The 13,463-nt window shown below is 34.5% G+C and overlaps 1 protein-coding gene across 4 annotated transcripts in view; it reads right to left on the reverse strand.

The window, feature by feature from the left end:
• The window catches only part of MTX2 (metaxin 2), a 71,503-nt gene that overhangs the window by 38,977 nt on the left and 19,063 nt on the right, over positions 1 to 13,463 (reverse strand). For all 4 annotated transcript variants that reach the window (XM_032755307.2, XM_058440892.1, XM_032755309.2 and 1 more), the window contains 2 exons: positions 1,981 to 2,028; positions 987 to 1,033 (listed from right to left, as the gene is read on the reverse strand). In XM_032755307.2, the coding sequence (XP_032611198.1) occupies positions 987 to 1,033; positions 1,981 to 2,028 (95 nt within the window). The remainder of the gene's footprint in view (positions 1 to 986; positions 1,034 to 1,980; positions 2,029 to 13,463) is intronic.

A 13,463-nucleotide genomic window follows, 5' to 3' on the forward strand; every position in this document is an offset into this window, starting at 1 on the left:
ATATTTTCTGTTAAAATGTTCTAGAGCTTTTGCCAGATCCTGAAAGGGTTATCCCCAAAACAGCAATTTTAAAAGGGTTAAGAATCAGTGCTTCAACTAAAATATTCACAGTGCCTTCAAACTGTCTTTCCAAAGATATAAAGATTGAAAATCATTTACTTTTACATTGGTTATCAAGGCATGATTACTTTTACCACACTTATAAACCATTCATACAGTAGACATTTAGTGGATACAGTCTACATGCTCAGTCCTATGTTAAACTACACAAGCTAAGTAAATAGCAGCTAAATATGTAAAATGTTTGGATAACTCTAATTCCGTAACCTACATCATAAACATTGTTTTTTAAGCAAACCATCCCCAAGTATCCTATTCTTCCTCTAATGTAGCTTAAAGTTTACAGGGGCACTAATTTTTTTGGATTATACAAATGTTATATACAATTTGAAGAGCTGTTACATTTCATAAATGGTTTTGGGGATAATAAACACTCATGTAATCAATAAATATATGAGGAGTGGCTAGAGAACCAGAACACTGCTACAAGATTACCAAACAGATTAAAAGCTAGAGGCCAATGAGTGCAATAAGCAAAACAATGCTTAAAAATATGTGATAAATAAATCTGAACGAATTAGAAAATAATTGTGAGTCCACAAATGAACATATCACCCCAAATAATCAACACCATCATATCCAGCCAAAAGCAAAACAACTAAGACACAGAATGCGCCTAGCACATAAAAGTGATTTCTAAAAAAATAATAATTTTTATTTTATATACTGACAATTAACTGAATATTATTACATAATAAAATTATTCTTCACAAAGAAGCAATGTTATATAGATAATGGTAAATCACACAGAAAAAATCTAAACATATAGTATCAGACTTTTTGGAAGGGGAAAAATATAATTGCAACTCAAAATGACGCAAACCACCTAGGGGGTGAAAAAGATATTACATTATTTACATATTTACCTGCACTGCAAGAGAAGCTGCATTGTCAGAAAGTAAAATTTGCTCCCCTGTGGAAATACAATGAAGCATAACTGTTAACCAAGTAGAATATAATATTTTTATTTTTAAAAAGTATTTCTATTTTTTCAAAGGTATCGCCTACCACTAAATTCTAAAGTTTTATATCAATGTTACTATATAATTATAATTTTGATTAAATTATCATGAATAATGATAAACTAGGACAGTTTCCTCTAAAACTATTTGATCACTTATCTCATTTTATCAGCAATGTAATTAAAATTATTCACTTAAAATCGAATTCATTTTTCAAGTTTTCAAGAAATGCTCCTCTTCATTAAAATTAAGTAGAATCTGCTGAAACCTTTCTAGTTAAAACTAAAAGCATTCACAATAATATAAAACCAGCTTGAAGTTAATATTGCACAGTGTGTCTAGGTCTGTCACACAAAAGAAAGATGACAAGTTCACTGCAATAAAAATTCCATGCTTAGAAGACTAGGGCTGCTGCCTATTAGTCTTCATTACTTTGCAGTCTTCTGACAACTGTAGCAGGCTGCTAAGCCCCAAATGGGGTCCATAATGTGATCTGATGATATATGAAGAGCTGCTAAAGGGAGCCTGAACCATCCTAGCCTATACATTTTAACAGTTCCTTTTTACTGAGAGCCCACTTTACCACAGGACTTCAAAAATCTGCTGTCTCAGCTATTGGTGCAGTAAATGTGCCAACTGCTCCTGCAACCACATCATTTTACACCGCCTACAGCAGCCAATATAATGAGTCAATAATAAACTAAAGACCTTATAGCCCATGAATAGTTGGTTTACACTGGCAGATACAAGTTTAGGTAAAACCTCCTAGACAAATTATACAAGGGAATCCCTTCTTTACATTTTATATTCTCTTTGCAGTAAATTGTATTACTGAGGATTTTTCTGCAACAAATATAGTTTGATACAAAGCCATTTTTAATTGTGAACAAGAACTTACCTTTCAATTGCTGATATAATGTAGCATTTTCAGGCCAAGGTTCTGCAGCTATGGAAACAAGGCAGTGATAATTAGGCACATAGAGCAAAAACGTATCAATAACAAACCAAATTAATAAGCATGTACATTTGCCTACAGCATTTAAAGTCAATTGCTAAGGTTGACTTATACACGGCAACTAATCACACTATCTTAGATTCTATGGTAACCTGTATAAGTAGGTTAGATAACTTGTTTTAAAAGCATGTTTGGCTTATTGTTTTGTGATTTTTTTTAATGGGGAAGATACCTTGCCCAATCCAAAATGAGAATTAAAAAAAAAAATAGCTCATATGCTACAATTCCTTTAGCTTCTTTCAAACACAGACATATCCTAAATATTACTCATATGTATAAAAACATACTGATGTTTAATTCACTACAAAAAATGTAGTGAAATAATATTTTTAATATTTTATGGTAAACTTTTAACAAAGTAAAATTTCAAGCAGACATTATAAGAAATAATCAAATGTATCTGTATCAAGCTGTCCATCTTTCCCCACAATCTGGCAGCATTTAAAAATACAGAGGAATCCTGTTGTATTCCAGAAGATTTCATTGCCTTGACCCTACCAACACCACCCCACAAACACAATTAGAGCGAAGTTGCATGATGAAGTATTACGTACCTACAATGTGAAATAATGCCAGTAAAGATAATTTTAGGCCTGAAATGAAACTTGACTTGACCCTTAATCTCTCATCCAGAGAAGACTGCAGCTACAAAGAGAATATTACCAACCTCCCAGTTTTTGGGAAAAGTACTAGATTTGAATTTTGTCTAATCACCTGCACATAAGAAGCAATGGTTCCACTGACAGAATATACAGGATATCAGGATACCACTTGTTGGATTCTTCTTGGTAAAAGCCGTAAAACATCAGAATCACCCATTTTAATAATGTAACTACATTTGCTCTCAGCAACTAAATATATGAGATTTGATAATAATTGGTATATTTCTAATTGTGTTTATACTACTTTAGTCTCTGTGACATAGCAAGAAATAACTTTAATATATAATTCTGGCTGATTTTTTAAAAGAAATTTATACATGTGAAGCATTTTTTTTCTTAAGACTGATCATTTAAAATGTTCTAAAGCAATCCCTGCAATGGGAAAAAGGAACTCCTTAATTTGCTTTTACTTATGCTTTAGAATAAAAAGAAAAATACAGTATTATTACAATAAATAACAAATGTGACTTTTAGGTTTAGTTTGGTTTGGGCTACATAAAATTAAACTCATATTTAGAGATAATGCCATGAAAACATCAAGTAAATAATGAACTACACATAGTTTTGTATGCTGTTACACACAATATTACACACATATGTAAGGGCTACTGAATTTCAATGCACATACCAACACGGCAATGAAACAAAATATTTTGCTGTCAACTTCTAACAAAGTAAAATTTCAATAAGAACCCAATTAACTTGTACAACAGTTTTTTAAATAAAAGGAAACAAAAACAAGCTGACATCAGCAAATTACTCAAAAAATAACCTTTTAGGATAAACTGTATGGTCAGCACACCTATATTGCTTACATCTATACTAAAAACAATACAATGAGATTTGTTTGTTATAAAATTCTAAATCATCAAAGATTCAATTATATGCATTATATTAATCTTACTAGCAATAAAGCATAGGAATAAAATTCACAAAATTTCAAAGAATATTGAAATCAAGTTCCTTGGAGGCACAGATGTGTCATATGCATCTGTGTACCCCACACTGTACTACGCTTTGCACACAGTTGATGCTAATTGTCTGTAGAAAGAAAGAAGATATTTGATTAAACCTACCATTTAATTCCCTAAACATGCTGGCTAATTAAAGTTTTATTCAACTTAATATTATCATCTATGTTAAGGTAACAGGATATTCTAATTTAAAATTGTGATAATTTTAACTCTTGGTTAGGTATTCTCTGCACATACTAGGCATGCATTACAAATTTTTAAAACAATGAAGTATTAGGTTGGTGCAAAAGTATTACAGTTTTTGCCCAAAAACTGTATTAAACCTGTATTACTGTGTTAAAATTGGTGATTCTGATGTTTTATGGCTTTTACAAAGAAGAATCCAACAAATGATATTCCAAAAACTGCAATTATTTTTGCACCAACCTTACATACACTAGTGTTAAACATATGCTGAATATGATTAAAGTGTTCTCTGATAAATCAGAAGCTACTTCACTACTCTGTAACATAATAGAGTTCTTATATGAACAGCAATTTATGTGGTCAGTAATTTCAGCTAAAAGTTAATTCATCAGCTAGGTGCCGTGGCTCAGGCCTGTAATCCCAACACTTCGGGAGGCCGAGGTGGGTGGATCAAAAGCTCCGGAGTTCAAGACCAGCCTGGCCAAGATGGCCATCTCCACTAAAAATACAAAAATTAGCCAGGCGTGGTGGCTGGTGCCTGTAATCCCAGCTACTCAAGAGGCTGAGGCAGAGAACTGCTTGAACCCAGGAGGCAGAGGTTGCAGTGAGCCAAGATCACGCCACTGCACTCCAGCCTGGGCGACAGAGCAAGACTCTGTCTCAAAAAAAAAAAAAAAGTTATTTCATCATCACCCCCATGGATTCTCCAGATCTCATCCAAAAGACAAATATGAAAGTAAAAGAAAGTTTGCAACATATTACTTCACTGCAAATAAGACTAAAGAAGCTTTCCACAAATACCAAAAGCTCTGTTATTAAGAATCTAAAGCTGGAAATAGGTGAAAAGGGTAAATATTTTACTCAATCTAAGACATACACTGCTTCAACTCAGAAATCATTATTGAAAATAAATTCTCAGAAAGTAACTCTACCAAAACATCCAGTGTTTTCATCACAAATAGAACTTATGATTTAAAAAGAGAAGGCAAATAGACTGATACAAAACCATATAGCCAGCAGCTAGGAATTGCAGTTTATCATGCAGTAGACAAGAAATGGTAGAGTATACAAAGAATGACCAGCTGCCTATCTTACCCATGAGCAGCTCAGAGAATATAAATATCACTGACTTAAGTGCATCACCTACATGATTCTGTTAGGCTATTGGCATTATTGTAAAGAAATACCTGAGACTGGGTAATTTATACAGAAAAGAAGTTTATTTTGGCTCATGGTTCTGCAGACTGTACAAGAAGCACAGTGCCAGCATCTGCTTCTGGTGAGAGCTGCAGGAAGCTTACAATCATGGCAGAAGGCAAAGGGGGAGCAGGTGTCACACACAGCAAGAGCAGGAGCAAGAGAAGGGGGGGAGATGCCATTCTCTTTTAAACAACCAGATCTCGTGTGAACACAGAGAGAGAACTCACCATCAAGGATAGCACTGAGCCATTCATGAGGGATCCACCCCCATGACCCAAACACCTCCACCAGGACCCAACTCCAACAACGGGGATTAAATTTCAATAGGAAATTGGCAGGGAACAAACATCCAAACTGTATCAGTGACAGAGTTCATATAATTACATAATAACTGGTATATTTCTAATTGTGTTTATACTACTTTAGTCTCTGTGACATAGCAAGAAATTAATATATAATTCTGGCTGATTTTTTAAAAGAAATTTATACATGTGGGCATTTTTTTCTTAAGACTGATCATTTAAAATGTTCTAAAGCAATCCCTGGAATGGGAAAAAGGAACTCCTTAATTTGCTTTTACTTATGCTTTAGAATAAAAAGAAAAACACAGTATTATTACAATAAATAACAAATGTGACTAGGTTTAGTTTGGTTTGGGCTACACAAAATTACACTCATATTTAGAGATAATGCCATGAAAACATCAAGTAAATAATGAAATACATACACATAGTTTTGTATGCTGTTACACACAATATTACATATATATGTAAGGGCTACTGAATTTCAACACACATACCAACACAGCAATGAAACAAAATATTTTGCTGTCAACTTTTAACAAAGTAAAATTTCAGTAAGAACCCAATTAACTTGTATAACAGTTTTTTAAATAAACGGAAACAAAAACAAGCTGACATCAGCAAATTACTCAAAAAATAACCTTTTAGGATAAATTGTATGTAAATTACATGTAAAACATGACATGAGAGAAAAAAAACTCTAGTTTATTATTCCCTAGGAGTGCCAAAAGTGAAAATCCTAAACTGGGTAATGGATCTACAAATCAATCATGCAGGTATCATTCTAGGAAATGAGCTCGATAACTGTCTTCATATGTAAATCTATGAATCATGAAAATTATTATCCACACCTAACAGAAGGAAAGCTTATTTGTTGGTTTGGGAATACCTATTATGTAAAAGACAAAATCCAAAAAGACAACTTCTTCCCTACACTTGTCTTTCCTAAAGTCAAAGTCAGTAATCACCCCTTGCTCCTGAGCATGTGTAAAAGAGGAGATTAAGGATTTAAAATCATGGCGCTGACCATACACATTTTAAAAATCTGTGGCATTTTAAAAGAAAAATCATTTTAAAACAATAATAAAACATTTTTATATTTTACTAGTTTTTCTTCAGTTGACCTGAAATGTTTTAGACCACAAACTACATCAATAGTAAATAAAATGTCATGACTCACCTACTCTACCTATTTTCGGTTTCTATCACCCTGGTGTGAAGTGCCATTTTAAACACACCTAAAGGAAGGGACAGCCTTAGAATAAACATAGAAGGTGAGACTGAAAGTTTCTAAAAAAGGGGTTGGTAAGAAATGGAGGCTGAGGAAGAAAGTTGTCCAATGCTGTCAAAGTACAAGTTACTGGTATTCTCACCACATCATAAGTAAATTTTATGCTTAAGACACATCAATAGTTATGTGTGGTTCTTGGAATAAAGACCAAAATCCTCAACATGGCTTGCAGGGCTCTACTTGGCCTTTCAAGTTACCCTATCAGCCTACCTCATCACACACACATCCCCAACCTTGACTCTCTACACTCCAGCCACACTGGCCTTCATCTAGTTTCTGAATGCACCACTCTCCCCTCCTGCAGTTTCTTCTGCCTGGAACAATTTTATCCTCCTATGGTATTGTCACATCTCAGCTCAAAAATCACTTTCTCAGGTACAGCCAGGTTCATGAGCGTGTAACCTGTGCAGTTGCATAAGGCCTGCACTTGGAAGGACCCCCTGCTTGGTTTAATGTTCTGCTGTCTCAGTCCTGAAAGTGAATAATATTTGAACATTTTCATGTTGCACTGGGCCTTAAAAATTATGTAGCCAGTCCTATCCTCAGGGAAGTTTTCACTGACATCCTTGAATAGTTCAAACACTCCTTTTACAAGCTCTTACAGCATGCACTCCCCTGTCTGTATTTTTACATTTAAGTATTTGATTATCTTCTCCATGAGAAAGTACACACCATCAATCCAGAATTCATGTCTGATTTTTGCTTACCACTTCATCCCTAGAACCTAGCACATAGCAGGTAGTAAATGTTGGCTGAATAAACATTTGTTTTCATTATTAGCACTATCATCATTGTTGTTATTACTCTGTACTATACAGGCTAAGAATGTAGCAGGGAAGATAAGAAAAATTCATGGCAAAACATAAAAAATAAAATAAACCTTACTCAAACAACTTCAACACTACAACCAACAACACAACTCAAAAAAATATTAAATAGCTGCCTAAAATTCCTGGAATTTGAATTTTATCTTTTTTAACTCTACTTTCTTTTGTAGTGTATGTTTTATAATGTGCATGATATATCGGCTCAGCAATTAACAACTTTATGATTTCTAAACTCAGGCCTGCATGCTCAAATTTTTATTGATAAGGACATGAGATTTTCATAAATGGTGATTCTTGGGTTAGAGTCATAGGAAATGGAAATGGGAACAGTGAGTTTGTCTGTCAGACAAGTTGAACTGAGGAGTGATACAGCAGTAACATCTGATGTAAACTATATATTTAACATAAAACATTGTATAGAAAGAGATTTCCAGTTTTAGGGTTAGTGCAAAGATAAGAAATACATAGTTAATTTACATGTTTTTCTTCCTGTATTTCAAAGGATTGTCTTGCACACATATTACATGTAAAGCATGACATGAGAGGAAAAAAAAAAAACTAGTTATTCCCTAGGAGTGCCCAAAGTTGAAATCCTAAACTGGGCAATGAATCTACAAATCAACCATGTAGGTGTCATTCTAGGAAATGAGCTCTCTAACTGTCTTCATATGTAAATCTATGAATCATGAAAATTATTATCCACACCTTATAAAAAGCTGATCTCTTGGTTTGGGAAAAGACAAAATCCAAAAGGACAACTTCTTCTCTACTCTTCTCTTCCCCAAGGTCAGACAAAGTCAGTAGTCACCCCTTGCTCCTAAATACATCTCATCCCACATTGGAGAACACCATTCTAATTAAATAACTACTTATTCGAAGTTTTTGCAGGAAACCCAGTCATTCATGTACTCTGCAGCAAGGAAGAGTCTTGCTCTCTTCTGGTAAAATCATCCTTTTTGACCAAGGAGAAAGCTTGCAGGGGTTACACACATGAATTAGTGAGGAGAATGGGGATCCCTGCCTGCTACCTCCCTAACATGACCCTTGTATCAACCAGAGTACTTCAAATTTCCCCCACAAACTTCATACTTTCTCATCTTTGTGACTTTGCTCAAATTGTTCCCCTTAAGTTCAGAATACTCCTTCACTACCATATACCCAAATCCTATACCTTTCTCAACCAAGTTTAAATGCCACATCCATCAAAAAGGCTTTTAGGACTAAGCAAATCTAATTTCTCCTTTTTTATACTGTCCATAGCAGTCTGCATTTTTCTTATAAATCATTTTCTACTCTATCATATTGTTATGTCAATATCTTATTTCTCTTTCTAGGAGGTAAGTTCCTAGAATGTGAAAATTTCTTGTGGTCCCAAGGTTATTAATTAAAAACTTGGCTTCTCTCATTCCCTCTGAAAACTGGCACAAGACAGGGATGCCCTCTCTCACCGCTGCTATTCAACATAGTGCTGGAAGTTCTGGCCAGAGCAATCAGGCAGGAGAAGGAAATAAAGGGTATTCAATTAGGAAAAGAGGAAGTCAAATTGTCCCTGTTTGCAGATGACATGATTGTATATCTAGAAAACCCCATTGTCTCAGCCCCAAATCTCCTTAAGCTGATTAGCAACTTCAGCAAAGTCTCAGGATACAAAATTAATGTACAAAAATCACAAGCATTCTTGTACACCAATCACAGACAAACAGAGAGCCAAATCATGAGTGAACTCCCATTCACAATTGCTTCAAAGAGAATAAAATACCTAGGAATCCAATTTACAAGGGATGTGAAGGACCTCTTCAAGGAGAACTACAAACCACTGCTCAATGAAATCAAAGAGGATACAAACAAATGGAAGAACATTCCATGCTCATGGGTTGGAAGAATCAATATCGTGAAAATGGCCATACTGCCCAAGGTAATTTATAGATTCAATGCCATCCCCATCAAGCTACCAATGACTTTCTTCACAGAATTGGAAAAAACTACTTTAAAGTTCATATGGAACCAAAAAAGAGCCCGCATCGCCAAGTCAATCCTAAGCCAAAAGAACAAAGCTGGAGGCATCACGCTACCTGACTTTAAACTATACTACAAGGCTACAGTAACCAAAACAGCATGGTACTGGTACCACAACAGAGACATAGATCAATGGAACAGAACAGAGCCCTCAGAAATGATGTCGCATATCTACAACTATCTGATCTTTGACAAACCTGACAAAAACAAGAAATGGGGAAAGGATTCCCTATTTAATAAATGGTGCTGGGAAAACTGGCTAGCCATATGTAGAAAGCTGCAACTGGATCCCTTCCTTACACCTTATACAAAAATTAATTCAAGATGGATTAAAGACTTATATGTTAGACCTAAAACCATTAAAATCCTACAAGAAAACCTAGGCAATACCATTCAGGACATAGGCGTGGGCAAGGACGTCATGTCTAAAACACCAAAAGCAATGGCAACAAAAGCCAAAATCGACAAATGGGATCTCATTAAACTAAAGAGCTTCTGCACAGCAAAAGAAACTATCATCAGAGTGAACAGGCAACCTACAGAATGGGAGAAAATTTTTGCAACCTACTCATCTGACAAAGGGCTAATATCCAGAATCTACAATGAACTCAAACAAATTTACAAGAAAAAAACAAACAACCCCATCAAAAAGTGGGCATAGGACATGAACAGACGCTTCTCAAAAGAAGACATTTATGCAGCCAAAAAACATATGAAGAAATGCTCATCATCACTGGCCATCAGAGAAATGCAAATCAAAACCACAGTGAGATACCATCTCACACCAGTTAGAATGGCCATCATTAAAAAAGCAGGAAACAACAGGTGCTGGAGAGGATGTGGAGAAATAGGAACACTTTTACACTGTTGGTGGGACTGTAAACTAGTTCAACCATTGTGGAAGTCAGTGTGGCGATTCCTCAGGGATCTCGAACTAGAAATACCATTTGACCCACCCATCCCATTACTGGGTATATACCCAAAGGACTATAAATCATGCTGCTATAAAGACACATGCACACGTATGTTTATTGCGGCACTATTCACAATAGTAAAGAGTTGGAACCAACCCAAATGTCCAACAACGATAGACTGGATTAAGAAAATGTGGCACATATACACCGTGGAATACTATGCAGCCATAAAAAATGGTGAGTTCGTGTCCTTTGTAGGGACATGGATGAAACTGCAAAACATCATTCTCAGTAAACTATCGCAAGGACAAAAAACCAAACACCGCATGTTCTCACTCATAGGTGGGAATTGAACAATGAGAACTCATGGACACAGGAAGGGGAACATCACACTCCAGGGACTGTTGTGGGGTAGGGGGAGGGGGGAGGGACAGCATTAGGGGATACATCTAATGCTAAATGACGAGTTAATGGGTGCAGGAAATCAACATGGCACATGGATACATATGTAACAAACCTGCACATTGTGCACATGTACCCTAAAACCCTGAAGTATAATTAAAAAAAATAAAAATAAAAATAAAAAAAAAACTTGGCTTCTCAATTGCTCCAAACTGAAGATGACATCTACAATAATACATGCCAAAATATGAAATTTAAATTAACCAAGATTAGCCAAATGATTATATGGGCATCATTTAAGCTAATATCTTCATTATAAGGGTTCTAAATTAAATTACCCACCTTTTAGAAATTAATTATTTCATGATAAAGAAATTCCTGTACCACTTTGATGCTAAAGCAATAACTTACTCTAAGGTACTCCTAGTGACCTACATTAATGCACTCTTTAAAATTAGAATTACTATTTTAATAGTATTCTCTAACAAAAGATGCATTAAGTTTTTATCATTTTTATAAAGAAGAAATATATCCCTATATTGCAGATAAAAAGAATACCTAGAAATAAAGCAAATATCAGAGCACCTCATAACTAACTGCATATCCAATTAGTTATTAAAAGTCCAGTTAGTTCTTTACCTACTTCCCTTTTCCCAATTTTGCCCAGGCCCTGATTATTCTATATTTAGTGTCTTCTTTACCAGGAGCAAACGAGATGCTGCTTAAGGTTTCAGGCTTTAGTGGGAGTTTTTTTATGCAAATGAGTATTTCTTAAAGAAACTCATAAGTATTTACGTTGGAGAACAAAGTAAAATCAAAAAGAAGTGGCACATATTCTTGAACTTTTGAAAGCCATAAAATAAATAATGCATAAATGTTAGAAATGCACACATGATAAAGCAACACCAGCAACCCAAAAAAATAAGTATTTGCTTCTCATTCATTTTAATTATCTTTAAGTTACCTATTTTTAAGCTTTATCAACCAATACAATATAACAAAAACAATATTCTTTACTAATCCATTATCATTTTTAATGAAATGACTGCTAACCAATAAATTCACATATGTATACCCATAAGTCTCTTAAAGACTTTATATATTACTTGTAGTATTCTCTTAAATATTAGGTTAGGATGATATATCTATTTATTCCATTCAAATCAAGGTATTTCAAAGTATGAAAGTGCTATGACCTAAAAAAAATTAGTCTAATTCTGAAGTCCATCTCTCAATGATCTAATATAAGAGGATTAAGAGAAGGGCCATGAAAAGAGATGCCCTCTGTTGTTTGTTTCTTTAAGTTCTGCATTCTTGATGTACAACACGACTCCTCTGCCATATGAATGTAGGTGAAGACATAATTTGTAGAATAATAGGCACTAATATTACATGCTGCTTCAGTTCTGTCATATTTCCAATCCATCAAATTGATTAATGCGGTAATAACTCTACACAAACCTATCATTTGTGCACTAATGAAGTCAAACTCAGTTTATCCTTAGGCAACTAGATTCCAAAAGCTCATAGATGTCATCTCTTCAGCACAGCAAGATTATTTAGACAGTGTTATATAAAAGGAGCAAGAAACATGTGTAGCCTGTCTCCAAATTTGGATGGCTTCCTGCCAAAGTTGTAAATGCAAATACTGCTAATACAACAAAATGTTCAAAGAGCATTCAGCAGCTCTTAAACATGAAGAAATTACTGCAAGACACACAGAGAAAGGAAGGAAATTTGTTAATTAGACATAAGTATTATGATATCAGTGATATCAACATAGACACCATGCTCAAAACCCATCAAGTTTTAGGTAATATATGAAGGTTTCATTTAAAATAGATTTTTAAGATGTTTAGACTTAAAATATGATGATATGGGACTTTATCAAAACTGAAATTTTAAGGGCTATATATTAAATTCAAAAGCAATTCAACCTGCAAACTATAGCGCAAGTCAAAAATAACACTATATAATGATGGTCATGAAATTATTAAATAGTAATGTCCCTTAGCTAGTGTTTCATAGGGAATGTCTAATGTTATGATACAGGATGCGTAAGCAGAAGTGACTCTTCCCACAAAAGGTGTTTAAAACCATTTTCCCATTACCTCAATAGTCAGAGATCAGTGTTTATGTCATAAAATGGCTTGTGTTGGAGAACAGGGAAGTGCAGCGTCACACTGTCATTTCCATAAACGTTTAAAAAAAAAAAAGCAGGCAGTATTGTGTAGCACAGTGGTGAGGCTACTTAAAAAACACATTTGCAAGCAAGTGTAGATACAAAGATATAGACTACCTTCAATTAAAATAGAAAATCTGAAGGAGAAAGCAAATAGTCTAGGACAAAATAGAGAAGTATTAGACACAAAAACAAAAGTAGTCCTAGATTCTAGAAGACTCTTCTAGGAGAAGATTCAGACCAGAACTATTCCTTTGGCTACATATCATCATAAGTTTTTAGGAAAAAGAAACTCGTTGACTGACATAAGAGTCTATTGTATATCCATTATTGCTTGTTACACACAGGTTGAGTATCCCTTATCCAAAATTCCCGACACCAGAAGTGTTTCAAATTTTTGACATTTCTCA

The sequence above is a fragment of the Hylobates moloch genome, unplaced genomic scaffold, assembly GCF_009828535.3.
Source record: "Hylobates moloch isolate HMO894 unplaced genomic scaffold, HMol_V3 SCAFFOLD_1, whole genome shotgun sequence".
Classification (NCBI taxonomy): domain Eukaryota; kingdom Metazoa; phylum Chordata; class Mammalia; order Primates; family Hylobatidae; genus Hylobates; species Hylobates moloch.